General features: G+C 48.0%; 1 protein-coding gene across 1 annotated transcript in view; it reads left to right on the top strand.

The window, feature by feature from the left end:
* The window catches only part of KIF3C (kinesin family member 3C), a 55948-nt gene extending 48461 nt beyond the window's left edge, over positions 1–7487 (top strand). The window contains exons 6-8 of the mRNA XM_023229991.3: positions 4035–4143; positions 4616–4788; positions 5022–7487. Coding sequence (XP_023085759.1) covers positions 4035–4143; positions 4616–4788; positions 5022–5115 — 376 coding nt within the window. The 3' untranslated portion in view covers positions 5116–7487. The remainder of the gene's footprint in view (positions 1–4034; positions 4144–4615; positions 4789–5021) is intronic.
* Positions 7488–16142: the final 8655 nt, after the last annotated feature.

Here is a 16142-nt window from a genome sequence, read left to right as displayed (position 1 = left end):
TCTATGAATATACCACATTTGGTTTATCAACATATCAGTTGGTGGACATTTTGGTAATTTCCGTGTTTTTGGCTATTTTTCTGTAGAGACGGGGTTTCACCGTAAGTAATGCTGCTATGATCATTTGTGTACAAGTTTTTACGTGAATATGTTTTCAGTTCTCTTGAGTATATGCCTAGTAGTGGAAGTGCTGGGTTATATGGTAAGTCTATGTTTAACTTTTTTTTTTACATTCTCACTAATAGTGTGTGAGGGTTCCAGTTTCTCTGCATCCTCACCAACATGTGTTACTGTCTGTCTTTAAATTATAGTCATTCTAGTGGATCTGAAGTGGTATCCATTGTGGGGTTTTTGAGATAGGGTCTTACCCTGTCACCCAGGCTGAAGTGCAGTGACGTGATCACGGCTCACTGCAGCCTTGACCTCCCAGGCTCAGGTGATCCTCCCACCTCAGCCTCTTGAGCAGCTGGGATTACAGGTATGTGCTACCATACCCTGCTAATAAATATATATATATATATATTTTTTTTTTCCTATTTTTTGTAGAGATAGGATCTTGCTATGTTGCCCAGGCTGGACTCAAATTTCTGGGCTCAAGGGATCCACATGCCTCAGCCTCCCAAAGTGCTGGGATTACAGGTGTAAGCCACCGCACCCGGTCCCCGTTGTGGTTTTGATTTAGATTTCCCTATATGACTATTAATGTTGAACATATTTTCATGTGCTTATCAACCATTTGTATATCTTATGAGAAGTATCTATTGAGATCCTTTGCCCTTTTTTTTTTTTTTTGAGAGAGTCTCGCGGAGTCTTGCTCTATCACCCAGGCTAGAGTGCAATGGCGCGATCTCCGCCTACTGCAACCTCTGCCTCCTGGGTTCAAGCAATTCTCCTGTCTGAGCCTCCCAAGTAGCTGGAATTACAGGTACACGCTACCACACCTGGCTGATTTTTTGTATTTTAGTAGAGACGGGGTTTCAACGTGTTGCCCAGGCTGGTCTCAAACTCCTGAGTTCAGGCAATCCACTCGCCTCAGGCTCAAAGTGCTGGGATTACAGGCGTGAACCATCGCACCTGGCCCTGGAGTTTCAGTTCTGTTTCATTAATCTATATGTTTGTCTTATGCAAGTTCTCTAATATCTTGGTTACCATAGCTTTGTAATAAGTGTTTTTGTTTTGTTTTGCTTTTGTGTGTGTGTGTGTGTTTTGAGACAGAGTCTCACTCTGTCGCCCAGGCTGGAGTGCAGTGGCCGGATCTCAGCTCACTGCAACCTCCGCCTCCCAGGTTCAAGCGATTCTCCTGCCTCAGCCTCCCAAGGTAGCTGGGACTACAGGCACGTGCCACTACGCCCAACTAATTTTTGTAATTTTAGTAGATACGGGGTTTCACCATGTTGGCCAGGCTAGTCTCAAACTCTGACCTCAGGTGATCCACCCACCTTGACCTCCCAAAGTGCTGGGATTACAGGCATGAACCACTGCACCTGGCACTTTGTAATAATTTTGAAACTGAGAAATGTGAGCCTTCTAACTTTGTTCCTTTTCATTTCAAGCCTGAGTTTTTAACCTTTTTATTATGCTAACTCCTATGAAGAAAAATAGGCCAGGTAGAGTGGCTCAGGCCTATAAGCCCAGCACTTTGGGAGGCTAAGGCAGGAGGATTACCTGAGGTCAGGAGTTTGAGACCAGCCTGGCCAAGATGGCGAAACCTCCCCATCTCTACTAAAAATTAAAAATTACCGGCCAGGCATGGTGGCCTATGTTTGTAATCCCAGCACTTTGGGAGGCTGAGGCGGGTGGATCACGAGGTCAGGAAATCAAGACCATCCTGGCCAACATGGTGAAACCCCATCTCTACTAAAAATACAAAAACTAGCTGGATGTGGTGGCATGTGCCTGTAATACCAGCTACTCGAGAGGCTGAGGCAGGAGAATCGCTTGAACCAGGGGGTCGGAGGCTGCAGTGAGCCAAGATTGTGCCACAGCACTCCAGCCTGGCGACAGAGTGAGACTCCGTTTCCAAAAAAAAAAAAAAAAAATGAAGGCTGGGTGACAGTGAGACTGTGACTCAAAAAACAAAACGGCCAAGTGCAGTGATTCACATCTATAATCCCAGTACTTTGGGAGGCGAAGGCAGGGAGATCACTTGAGGTCAGGAGTTCGAGATCAGCCAACATGGTGAAACCCTGTCCTCTACTAAAAATACAAAAATTAGGCCGGGTGCGGTGGCTCATGCCTGTAATCCCAGCACTTTGAGAGGCCGAGGCGGACAGATCACAAGGTTAGGAGATCGAGACCATCCTGGCCAACATGGTGAAACCCCGTTTCTACTAAAAATAGAAAAAAAATTAGTTGGGCGCGGTGGCAGCTGCCTGTAATTCCAGCTACTCGGGAGGCTGAGACGGGAGAATTGCTTGAACCCAGGAGGCGGAGGTTGCAGTGAGGCAAGATCGCACCATGGCACTCCAGCCTGGGTGACTGAGCGAGACTCTGTCTCCAAAAAAAAAAAAAAATTAGCCAGGCGTGGTGGTGTGTGCCTGTAATCTCAGCTGCTCAGGAGGCTGAGGCACAAGAATCCCTTGAACTCAGGAGGCAGAGGTTGCAGTGAACCGAGATTGCACCACTGCATTCTAGCCTGGGTGACAGAGCAAGACTTTGTCTGAAAAAAAAAGTATATAAAGCTACAAGTTAAAATGAGACTGAATTTCATTTCAGCCTTCAATCAGTCCTTTCTACTGCAGAAACAATTTAAAGCAACAGGAGTGAAGAAATATTAATATGTACCTCTTTTGGTAAATATGTACCTTTTTGGTAGAGACAGGGTGTCTTGATGTTGGTCAGGCTGGTGTCGAACTCCTGACCTCAGGTGATCCACCTGTCTCGGCCTTTCAAAGTGCTGGGAGTACAGGCGTGAGCCACTGCACCTGGCAGGGGATACATTTTAAGACCTCTAGTGGATGCCTGAAACTGCAGATAGTACCAAACCCTATATATGCTATGAGGTTTATTTTAAATTTTATTAATTTTTAAAAATTGTTGTGGGTACATAGTAGATGTATATGTTTATAGGGTATATGAGATGTGTAAGACAAAACAATTATAACAATATCCTCTAATAAGGCCAGGTGCAGTGGCTCATGCCTATAAATCCCAGATTTTTGGGAGGCCAAGGCAGGCAGATCACTTGAGGTCAGGAGTTCGAGACCAGCGTGGCCAACGTGGTAAAATAAAACCCCGTCTCTACTAAAAATACAAAAATTAGCCGGGTGTTAGGCCAGGCGCGGTGGCTCACGCCTGTAATACCAGCACTTTGGGAGGCCAAGGTGGGTGGATCACCTGAGGTCGGGAGTTCAAGATCAGCCTGACCAACATGGAGAAACCCCGTCTCTACTAAAAGTACAAAAAATTAGCCAGGCGTGGTTGCACCTGCCTGTAATCTGAGCTACTCGGGAGGCTGAGACAGAGAATCACTTGAACCCAGGAGGCAGTGGTTGCGGTGAGCCGAGATCACGCCATTGCACTCCAGCCTGGGCAATAAGAGCGAAACTCCGTCTCAAAAAAAGAAAAAATAAAATTAGCCAGGTGTGGTGGCGCACACCTGTAATCCCTGCTACTCGGGAGGCTGATGCAGGAGAATCGCTTGAACCTGGGAGGTGGAGGCTTCAGTGAGCTGAGATTGTGCCACTGCACTCCAGCCTGGGTGACAGAGCAAGACTCCATCTCAATAACAAAAACACAATATATTCTAATAAAAGTGATGCAGGTGTGGTGTCTCTCTCTCGAAACATCTGATTGTACTGTACTTGCCTATTTTCAGACCACAGTAACTGAAACTGTGGAAAGCGAAACCACGGATGAAGGGGACAACTGCACTAGCTTCAGTTGTCAAGCTGTGTTAGAGCAAGGAGAAGAAAATTCCAGAACTTGCAGTCTACAGGACTTTCTGGCTACCTGAATGATATTTAGATCCTCATGATGTCATTTGCTGTTTGTGTTCCACAGAAATCCTTTCTAATATAGCCTCTTCCCTACAGCAATAACAGCCAGATGAAGAAGCGGCCAACATCTGCAGTGGGCTACAAGAGGCCTATCAGCCAGTATGCTCGGGTTGCCATGGCAATGGGGTCCCACCCCAGGTACAGGGTAAGAAGTGGAGAGGGGAGAAAGAGCTTATGGGAGGAAGGCCAGGCGAGGTGGCTCACACCTGTAATCTCAGCATTGTGGGAGGCTGAGGCGGGTGGATCACCTGAGGTCAGGAGTTCAAGACCAGCCTGGCCAACATGGTGAATCCCCGTCTGCACTAACAATACAAAAATTAGCTGGGCATTGTGATGGGTACCTTGTAGTCCCAGCTACTTGGGAGGCTGAGGCAGGAGAATTGCTTGAACCTGGGAGGGGGAGGTTGCATTGAGCCGAGATTGCACCACTGCACTCCAGCCTGGGCGACACTCCATCTCAGAAGAAAGAAAAAAAAAAGAGCCTACAGGAGGGGATGCTCACAGCCTCTGCTTCCCCTAACCACCTCATCAGCCCTGCTACACCCAAGACTGGCTGTGTCCCTAGAAGGCACAGTGACCGGGCACTGCTCAATTCTGGCATGATATTCCCACCACAGGCTGAAAATATAATGTTTCTGGAGTTGGACGTGTCCCCTCCAGCTGTCTTTGAGATGGAATTCTCTCATGACCAAGAACAAGACCCTCGTGCGCTACACATGGAGAGGCTCATGCGGTTGGACAGCTTTCTGGAGAGACCTTCCACGTCTAAAGTCCGGAAGTCCAGATCCTGGTCAGTACCTCCATGGTCCAAGGCAACACTGGGCCCAGGAGGCAGGGGAACTGCAGGGGCTGGGTGATGCTACAGAGGGTTTTGCTGGTGCCCAAAGGGCAGGAAGGGCAAGGGGTGACTGGGGATGTTGGAGGGATTCCTGCAGCAGCAGGATGGGGCAAAGAAGAGGACTTACTTTCCTGTTTCCTGCATTTCCCTAACCTCCCCTTTCGCCTGCCTCATCTCCCCTGCAGGTGCCAGAGTCCTCAGAGGCCTCCACCTTCCACCACACATGCCTCCCTGGCCTCTGCTTCTCTGCACCCGGCAGCAGTGGCGGACCATGAGTGACAACCATCACGTCAGGCTGCCCATCCAATAGACTCCTGGGATGGGGCAGCCACCCTGGCTCATCTCATCTGCCGCTTGGTGCGTGTGCGTGTGCGTGCATGTGTGTGTGCGTGTGTGCAGGGGTGAGAATCTGGCAGACAGTGCCTCTGCCTGCTCTTCTTCGCCTCCTTTATTTAATTCATGTTATTTATTCGTGGAGCTCAGTTCATGTTGGGGAGATGCCCTCGCCTGAGCCGTCTGGGCGTACCATGGTCACTGCATAGCCTCCTTTTCTTCTGACTTGAGAGCTCCCCCAGTCAGACCTCAGGCTTGTTCCCCTGTCAGCTGCCTCCAGAAGGGAAGGTAGCCAGTGCCTGAGAAGACAGTCCCTTTTCTACCCACCGCACTCTATAACCTCCGTCTTCTCCCACACTGATGGCCAGCAGCCCCTGAGCACTTTCTGGGACTAGGAAACTGCTTGGTGTTCCCTGAGGACAAGAGACATCCTGACAGTGTTGGGCCTCTGCTCCCTGTGGACACAGCCCTACTCTCCACTTTCTGAGCCTCAGACAACCTCATACAGCCTCTTGGGCTCCTTTTCAAGGACATGAATAACCTCGCCAACATAGCTCATGCTCTTCAGCTTCAACAACAACTCACAGCTGCCCAGACTCTGCTTTCTGCCCACCTTGGATGGGAACTGTGGACCAGCCAGTGACCATCACCTTGGAACCTACAGGAAATGGAACAGCAATTGAGACAGCTTGAACAGTCATCAACGGAAGTCCCTCCACCAAATCCCTTTGTTTCTGTCCCCTCTGAGGAGTCATTTTGATCGACAGGCCCTCAAGGCAACTCCCCATTTTCGAGAGCTGCTCCTGTCTGCTTTGATCATTTCTCCCTGCAGCTGCCTAGACCCCATTCACAGAGGGAGGAGTCAACGTCATTCTACCCCTGTCTAAACGAAGATATTAACATCTACTGCTTTTTCCCTTCATCTTTCACAGGAAACAGAAGCCCAGGCACAATCTTTTCCAGCTTTGCCTATTACCCCGTTTCTGAATTGCATTTTTAAGGTATTATTTTGTTGAAAATAGATCCTTTATTCACTAGTTACGCAAATTGGTGCCTGGGGGATACTCCTTACCTTCCTTTGTGATGGCCCGAAATGTCTCCAGGTATCTCAAGTGATAAGTAAATTTGTACAAAAAAAAATGGTTAATGTTCATTGACTGGCTTTTTAAGTGTTTATTTTGGTGGAGGGGTAAAGAGGTAATAACAAAAGCAAGTGAGTTAGGATTTCAAAGTGCCCTAATAGTGCGAGTCTCCAGCTCCTAGAATATGAAGAGTGCTGTCATTGGGGTGAAGCCGTGAGACTGACAAGTCTGCCTGAAATGGGGGCTGTGGGAGGTGGTGGCAGGGGTTATTCTCTTTTCTTCAGGAAATGAACCCTTCTTACATCGTTCAAGTTCTGCTCTGAGGATCAAGCTTGGGTCCGATTTAACTCAGCGACACTGTCGTTTATGCTTCATTACTGGACTAGAGGGTTGAGCTACCCAGTTGCCATTTGCTCCTGTCCTTCCAGGAAATCACAATTTTCATCAGAGCCCAAGAGATTATTTGAGACTCAGGATTCAGATCAGAGGTTCGACTGTGGCTGGGACAGGAGTTGTGTGTAGAAATCCACCAGGTGACCTGAGTACAGGGGGACCTCCAGGGCTGCGTTGAGCAGCCTCTCCCACTGACCTCTTTCTTGTTTGTGGACGAAGCAGCACGTATCACCCCATTCATCACTTGGACACATCGCCTTTGCATTGTCTTGTCACTCCTTGCTCACAGTCTTATAGCACAATATACCCAAATCAGCACCCCCAGTCCGAGGGCTGGGCCCAAGGTATGGTCGGAGGAGGAGCTCCTGCCTGCGGTTTTGTGTACGTGTGTGTGTGTGCGCGTGTTTGTGTGCGTGTTTACCTCCACAGGGGACACTACACTCAGCGTAAGATCTGCTGGGAACAGGGCCACCAGGGGTGGCTGGATCTCAGTCTCTCTGTCTCTCTTTCTCTCCTTTTCCTTTTGGTGTATCAAATATTTGATTGACAAAGTAAGGGCCTTGATTAGGACCAAATTCTTATGTGTGTTGCTATGGTCTTTATTTAGGACAACAGTTAACGATGCAGTGGCCCATTCTTGTCACTCTATACATATGACTGTACGGGACATATGTAATATATAAATATATATATAAAACATTTCCCTCGGTCCCCTTGGCTTAGGATGGAGGCCTCTCTGTTGAGCTGAAATGTACCTGCAGCTGGGTGCTGCCAGCAGCTTGCAGGCCCCAGCCCTGTTCCAATCAACACAGTTGACAATAAAGGAATGAGTATCGTCACGGAGTTGACTGCCTGCCTTCTCTTCCCTTTGTTTCTTCCTTCTTTTACTCCCTTCCTTTTTCATTTTCTCCTTTCTCTCTCTTCTTTGTTTTTCCAGTAGGGACTCAAGAGTATATCAGCCAGACGCGGTGGCTCACACATGTAATCCCAGCACTTTGGGAGGCCCAGGCGGGCAGATCACCTGAGGTCAGGAGTTTGGGACCACCCTGGCCAACATGGTGAAACCCCATCTCTACTAAAAATACAAAAATTAGCCTGGTGTGGTGGCATGCACCTGTAATCCCAGCTACTCTGGAGGCTGAGGCAGAGAATCACTTGAACCCTAGAGGCAGAGGTTGAAGTGAGGCGAGACTGTGCCACTGCACTCCAGCCTGGGTGACAGAGCAAGACTCCATCTCAAAAAAAAAAAAAAAAAAAAAAAGGAAAAAAAAGAAGAAAAGAGCATATGGATTCCAGCTGCAGTTATCAGCACTTTGGAAAAGAACTGGTTGCTTAATAAACGGAGATCTGTTTGCCCAATAGGACTGAGGAGCAGGTCCCAGGCACTAGTCGGACGTCTGTGCCAGGGCTGTGGCAGCAGCTGTTTGTGTTCTAGGCTGGTCGTCCCCAACCAGTTAATTCTGAGCAACTAGCAGATTTCAGAACTGCCTCAGTGGTGTCCAGATTAGCTGTCAATGTCATACTCCCTGTGCCCTCATTGATCCACCAAAGGGGTTAAAGGAGGAAAGAATGCATGTCAACTGCATAGATGTGCCTGGCCCCTGGTGGGTGCTGAATTACAATAACTTGAAAGACTAGGCCGGGTGCGGTGGCTCACACCTGTAATCCCAGCACTTTTGGCGGGTGGATCCCTGAGGTCAGGAGTTCGAGACCAGCCTGGACAACATGGTGAAGCTCTGTCTCTACTGAAAATACAAAAATCAGCCAGGTGTGGTGGCAGGCACCTGTAGTCCCAGCTACTTGGGAGGCTGAGGCAGGAGAATGGTGTAAACCCGGGAGGCGGAGCTTGCAGTGAGCTGAGATCCGGCTACTGCACTCCAGCCTGGGTGACAGAGTGAGACACCGTCTCAAAAAAAAAGAAAAAGAAAGACTAGCTTCCCTTATCCTCTCTTCTCAGGACCTCTTTTCCCTCCTGCTGGGTTCTAGCCACTAGCTGTCTGTAGTGTGGAGGTCTTATAGGAAATGAAAATTAGTTACTGCTAAAAAATGGACAAAAAAAGCTTTGAACCCTGACTCCTAGGGGAGCACTGAAGTTTGCTGCAAAAGTCAGGCAGTAAACCAACTATTCTGACAGTTTTCTTGGAAGGACGTCCTGTCTGTGCCAGGCTCTTCCCCTGATCTCTAACAGGGTTCCAGGGCTGGAGTGGCTCTGCTACTTCGGGGGCATTTGCTAGGTATTGTGTAAGGTGCTTTACATACACACACAGACACACACTCATACTCATTTCATTCTCCTAGTGAGAGGGTTATGGTGACTGATTGAGAGATGGAAGTAAGCGAAATTAACTAACTGGCTAAAGACCCAGTATGTGATGAAGCTGGACTTGCAGACTCTAGAACTCATGTTTTGCCCTCTTTGCCACACTAAGTTTGCTAACCCATGTGTGCCTCAGGAAAACTGACAGGCACTATACATTGTTCCCAAGTGGTGACAGTCAGGGACAGAGGACAGAGTGATTTATCTCAATGGGCAAGGTTGGGCATTAGACCAGATCTGCAGACCCTTGCCTAAAGGTTCTATTGTAAAACCACTCATTCAGGCCGGGTGCAGTGGCTCACGTCTGTAATCCCAGCACTTTGGGAGGCCGAGGCAGGTGGATCATCTGAGGTCAGGAGTTCAAGACCAGACTGGCCAAAATGGTGAAACCCCATGTCTACTAAAAATTTTTTTTTTTTAGTTTTCTTTTTTTTTTCTTTGGAGACAGAATCTCGCTCTGTCACCCAGGCTGGAGTGCAGTGGCACAGTCTCGGCTCACTGCAACCTCCACCTCCCAGGTTCAAGTGACTCTCCTGCCTCAGCCTCCCAAGTAGCTGGGATTATAGGCCACAGGCCACCATGCCTAGCTAATTTTTGCATTTTTAGTAGAGACGAGGTTTCACTACGTTAGCCAGGATGGTCTCGATCTCCTGACTTTGTGGTACGCCCGCCTCGGCCTCCCAAAGTGCTGGGATTATAGGCGTGAGCCAACACGCCCGGCCTAAAAATATTTTAAAAACTACCAGGGTGTGGTGATGGGCACCTGTAATCCCAGCTATTCGGGAGGCTGAGGCAGGAGAATTGCTTGAACCCAGGAGATGGAGGTTGCAGTGAGCCGACATGGTGCCACTGCACTCCAGCCTCGGTGACAGAGTGAGACCCTGTCTCAAAAAAAAAAAAAAAAAAAAAAAAAACACCACTCACTCCTCCATTAGGAGTGGGATCACCTACCTGTACAGCAGGTGGTTTTCTTGAGCCCCACAGAAACAGCCAGGGGTAGAAACTCTCCCTTGACCCAGGCCTCTGGGTCTTTTGTTGATAGTTCGTTGATAAGGAAACTGCCATGTTTCACTTCTTCCTCCAAACCTGGACACCTGCTCTCCACAGAGTTGCTTCTTTTTGCTCTCAGAACCTAGAGCTGGGGTGTAGAAAACACTACCCTCTGTCCCCTTGGCTTAGGATGGATGGGGTAAGTGTGAGTTAGAATTCTTGGCCACCACTAAAGAATCACTGAAGCTGGCCTGACCCAGAGGCGTGCTGTCGCACGCAAGGGCAAGGACAGACCCAGGTCTCAGGAATGACCTAGTACCAGGGACTCAAACACCACAAAGACCCTCTCTGTTTCGCCACACCTCCTTCTGTGTGGGGTTCGCACTCCGTCCTCAGCTGCTCCAGTTCGTGATGTAGGAAATACATCTGCTAGCAGCTCTCTGGGTACATGATCCAGCCATCCGGAGAGACTTAGCATCTTGGTCCCAATGCCAAATGCGTGTGAATGGGACTCTGATTTAGCAGTTTGGGTCAGGTGGGTGGGAATATGATGTGCAAACAAAACCTCCAAGAGTCCCAAGGCTGTAACGATGCAGATGGGGAGGGATGAGGTGGAAATAAAAGTATTTCTCAAAAAAGATGATGGGAGTAGGAGTGGAGTCGAATGGGCTCTGGGCAGCCAGCACAACAGATGTTCTTCTCCAGTGTGTCCATCACCCAGGAGGATGACTTTAGAACATTTTAATCTGGAGCCGGGCATGATGGCACACGCCTGAAATCCCAGCTACTCAGGAGGCTAAAGGCAGGAGGATCGCTTGAGCCCGGGAATTCAAGATCAGCCTGGGCAACATAACAAGACACCATCTCAAAAAAGAGAGAGAGAGAAAAAAAAGAAAATTTCAATCTGGGCTCATTTTATTACCCCGGCCATTTTTCTTTTCTCTTTTTCTCTTTTTTTCTTTTTTCTTTTCTTTTTTTTTTTTTTTGAGACAAGAGTCTCACTCTGTCGCCCAGGCTGGAGGGCAGTGGGGCAATCTCGGCTCACTGCAACCTCTACCTCCCAGGTTCAAGCAATTCTCCTGCCTCACCCTCCCGAGTAGCTAGGATCATAGGCGCCCACCACCATGCCCAGCTAATTTTTGTATTTTTTTTAGTAGAGACAGAGTTCTAACATCTTGGCCAGGCTGATCCAGAACTCCTGACCTCAGGTGATCCACCTGCCTTGTCCTCTCAAAGTGCTGGGATTACAGGCGTGAGCCACTGCACCCGGTGTACCCTGACCATTTTTCTTACGATGTGGTCCAAAAGTTACCTGGATGAAAACTACTATCCTTGGCTGGGCGCAGTAGCTCACACTTGTAATCCCAGCACTTTGGGAGGCCAAGGCAGGCGGATCACCTGAGGTCAGGAGTTCGAGACCAGCCTGGACTACATGGTGAAACCCCGGTCTCTATTAAAAATACAAAAATTAGATGGATGTGGTGGTGGGTGCCTGTAATCCCAGCTACAAGCAGGAGAATAGCTTGAATCCAGGAGGCGGAGGTTGCTTTGAGCCTAGATTGCGCCACTGCACTCCAGCCTGGGCGATGAGGGTAAAACTCCATCTCAAAAAAAAGAAATTACCATCTTCAGATTCTGCTTGATCAGGTCCAGGATAAACCCATTGGTAGACACTACAGGTTGCCGTTCCAATATCCATTCTTCCCTTCCTCCTTCCTTAAAAGATAATTTTGTTCAAGGAGGGCAGTGTGCCCAGGTAAAAATACTCATATTCCCAGACTCTCTTATAGCAATGGGTTGCCATGTGACATGGTTTTGGCTAAGAAGATGTAAGTAGAAATCTGCTAGGGATTTCTGGAAAAGTTTTTGCTTTCCTGATATAGACATCATCCTTTTCTCCTCTTCTGCTTTCTTCTTCCTGCCTGGAACTCAAACGCACCTCTTGCAAGCGCATTCATTCATTCATTCAACAAGTATTTATTGAGCACTTGTTACCTATATGTTCCAAGTAATGTTCTAAGTGCTGGGAATAGAGCACTTGTTACCTATATGTTCCAAGTAATGTTCTAAGTGCTGGGAATACAGCAATGAACAGAAAAGACAATCCCTGGCTGGGTGTGGTGACTCATGCCTGTAATCCCAGCACTTTGGGAGGCTTAGGCAGGTGGATCACTTGAGGCTAGGAGTTCAAGACCAGCTTAGCCAACATGACGAAACGTCATCCCTACTAAAAATACCAAAAAATTTAGCTGGGCATGGTGGTGTACACCTGTAATCCCAGCTGCTTCAGAGGGTTGAGGCAGGAGAATCTCTGGAATCCAGGAGGCAGAGGTTGCAGTGAGCCAAGATCGCTGCATTCTAGCCTGGGTGACAGAGTGAGAGTGTCTCAAAAAAAAAATGAAAAAATAAAGAAGTCCCTGTCCTCATGATGCCTACATTCTAGGGTTGGGAGAAAGACTTTAATCAAGAAAACATATTGCATGTTGGATAATGATAAGTGCTTTATCATCTTGACAAAGCAAGAGTCTTGCTTTGTCACCCTGGCTAGAATGCAGTAGTGCAATCATAGCTCACTGCAACCTTGAACTTAAATGAGCACCTCCACGTGATTTCTTTTTTTTTTTTTTTTTTTTTTTTTTTTTTTTTTTTTTTTTTGAGACATAGTCTCGCTCTGTCACCCAGGCTGGAGTGCAGTGGTGTGATCTTGGCTCACTCCAACCTCCACCTCCTGGGTTCAAGCAATTCTCCTGCCTCAGCCTCCCGAGTAGCTGAGACTACAGGCTCACGTCACCGTGCCTGGCTAATTTTTGTATTTTTAGTAGAGATGGGGTTTCACCATATTGGCCAGGCTAGTCTCGAACTCCTGACTTCATGATCTGCCCACCTCGGCCTCCCAAGGTGCTGGGATTACAGGCATGAGCCACCACACCTGACCGGTGATTTCTTTTTTCTTTCTTTCTTTTTTTTTTTGAGATAGAGTTTCGCTCTTGTTGCACAGGCTGGAGTACAGTGGCAAGATCTTGACTCACTGCAACCTCCACTTCCTGGGTTCAAGGGATTCTCCTACCTCAGCCTCCCGAGTAGCTAGGATTACAGGCATGCACCACTGTGTCTGGCTAATTTTTGTATTTTTTTTAGTAGAGACAGGGTTTCACAATGTTAGCCAGGCTGGTCTTGAACGCCTGACCTCCAGGTGAACTGTCTGCCTCGGCCTCCCAAAGTGCTGGGATTAGAGGCATGAGCCACCGCCTGGCCCTTCCAGGTGATTTCTGTGAACACTCACTCACGTGTGAGAATCTCAGTCCCAGCCCTTTGTTATTCTGGGCCATCCTCACAGTGGGCCTGCTCTTCGACAGGCCCAGCACTGGGGCCAGCTGTTTGTGTGACTCAAGGATTGAGCTCCCGGGTAGTAGAGCACAAAGAGGGCACAAAGCCGCTCTAAGGCACCCCAGTGCTCAGCCACTTTTCCCTTCTTCACAACAGGGTGGGGGAGGGACAAGGTGCTTCCCTCTTTGGGCTAGGAAACCAAAGTGATGTTGATGATTATTATTGTTATTAATTTTTGAGACAAGGTCTCCCTCCGTCACCCAGGCTGGAGTGCAGTGGAGCGATCACAGCTATAACCTCCAACTCCTGGGCTCAAGCGATCCTCCTACCTCAGCCTCCCAAGTAGCTGGGACTGAGGTGCATGCCACCATGACCAATTAATTTTTGTATTTTTTGTAGAGATGGGGTCTTGCTATGTTGCCCAGGCTGGTCTCAAACTCCTGGCCTCAAGCAATCTCCCCATTTCAGCCTCCCAAAATGCTGGGATGACAGGCATGAGCCACCGTGCCAGCCTAGAGTGATTATTTGTTAATATCCAAAGCTTTTATTTTGCAATAAGAAAAAGTAGGCCAAGAAAAGGAAAGTGATTCTGGAAAGTCATACAAATGGTTAGCAGGCGAGATGGGCCTGGAAGGCATGAGGACTGATGAGTCAGACACACTGTTTATGGTTTTTGTTGTGTGTTTATTTTATTTTACTTTATTGTTATTTTTTTTGAGATGAAGTCTTGCTCTATTGCCCAGGCTGGAGTGCAATGGCGCAATCTCAGCTCACTGCAATTTCCACCTCCCAAGTTCAAGCGATTCTCCTGCCTCAGCTTCCGGAGTAGCTGAGATAACAGGCTCCTGCCACCACGCCAGGCTAATTTTTGTATTTTTAGTAGAGACCGGGTTTTACCATATTGGCCAGGCTTGTCTCAAACTCCCGACCTCAGGCATTCCATCCTCCTTGGCCTCCCAAAGTGCTAGGATTCCAGGTGTGAGCCACTGCGTCCAGCAGAGTGTTTATTTTATTTTTAAAATAATTTAAAACTCACAGAACAGGGCTGGGTGCGGTGGCTCATGTCTGTAATCCCAGCACTTTGGAAGGCTGAGGCGGGCGGATCACAAGGTCAAGAGTTCAAGACCAGGCCGGGCGCGGTGGCTCAAGCCTGTAATCCCAGCACTTTGGGAGGCCGAGGTGGGCGGATCACAAGGTCAGGAGATCGAGACCATCCTGGCTAACACGGTGAAACCCCGTCTCTACTAAAAAATACCAAAAACTAGCGGGGCGAGGTGGCGGGCACCTATAGTCCCAGCTACTCTGGAGGCTGAGGCAGGAGAATGGCGTAAACCCAGAAGGTGGAGCTTGCAGTGAGCTGAGATCCGGCCACTGCACTCCAGCCTGGGCGACAGAGCCAGACTCCGTCTCAAAAAAAAAGACTTCAAGACCAGCCTGGCCAATATGGTGAAACCCCGTCTCTACTAAGAATACAAAAATTAAAGCCGGGCGCGGTGGCTCAAGCCTGTAATCCCAGCACTTTGGGAGGCTGAGACAGGCGGATCACAAGGTCAGGAGATAGAGAACATCCTGGCTAACATGGTGAAACCCCGTCTCTACTAAAAAATACAAAAAACTAGCCGGGCGAGGTGGCAGACGCCTGTAGTCCCAGCTACTCGGGAGGCTGAGGCAGGAGAATGGCGTGAATGCGGGAGGCGGAGCTTGCAGTGAGCTGAGATCCGGCCACTGCACTCCAGCCTGGGTGACAGAGCGAGATTCCGTCTCAAAAAAAAAAAAAAAGAATGCAAAAATTAGCTGGGTGTGGTGGCACATGCCTGTAATCCCAGCTACTCGGGAGACTGAGGCAGGAGAATTGCTTGAACCCGAGAGGCAGAGGTTGCAGTGAGCCGAGATCATGCCACTGTACTCCAGCCTGGGCGACAGAGTGAGACTCCGTCTCATAAATAAATAAATAAATAAATAAATAAATAAATAAATAAATAAAACTCACAGAACAGTTGCAGGAATCACACTGCACTAAGAACTTGCGTATACTCTTCATCTAGAGACCTCATTCAAGTTTTGCCAACTATCCTAAGAATGACCTTTATAGCAAAACGATCCATCCCAGGATCATAGGTTGCACTTAATTGTCATATCTCTTTAGTCTCCTATATAAAGTTCCACAATCTAGTCATGACCTTAATGCTCTTAACAGTCTTTAGTATTACAGGCTAGTTAACCTGTAGACAATCCTTCAGTTCAGTTTTGTCTACGGTCTCCCTATGATTAGATTCAGGTGGTGCACAGGACGAATGCTGCAGTCTTTTCACGGTATCCCGTCAGTATCCCGTCAGGTGTACGTGAGGACATCGCCTTGAACCATTACTGGCGATGTTAACTTTTCAACACTTGATTAAGATGGTGTCTGCCAGGATTCCCTATTATACAGTTACTATTTGTCTCTTTTAATTAATAAGCATTTTGTGAGGAGATACTATGAAACTATGTAAATATCCCCACTCATCCTCTGAATTTCACCTACTGGTTTTAACATTCATGGATGTTTCTTGCGTGAATTAATTACTGCTATGATGATTGCCAAATGGTGGCTTTTAAATTCCATTATTTCTTCTACACATATTCATTGGCATTAACTTGTAAGAAACAACTTTTTCTTTTCTTTCTTTTTGAGACACAGTCTCCCTCTGTTGCCCAGGCTGGAGTGCAGTAGCACGATCTCTGCTCACTGCAACCTCTGCCTCCTGGTTCAAGCGATTCTCCTGCCTCAGCCTCCCGACTGGCTGGGACTATAGGAACCCGCCACCACACCCAGCTAAGTTTTGTATTTTTAGTACAGACTGGGTTTTGCCATTTTGGCCAGG

The sequence above is a fragment of the Piliocolobus tephrosceles genome, chromosome 15 (assembly GCF_002776525.5).
Source record: "Piliocolobus tephrosceles isolate RC106 chromosome 15, ASM277652v3, whole genome shotgun sequence".
Lineage (NCBI taxonomy): Eukaryota > Metazoa > Chordata > Mammalia > Primates > Cercopithecidae > Piliocolobus > Piliocolobus tephrosceles.
Note: the sequence above shows the minus strand (reverse complement) of the source record. Positions and strands in the feature narration are given on the sequence as shown.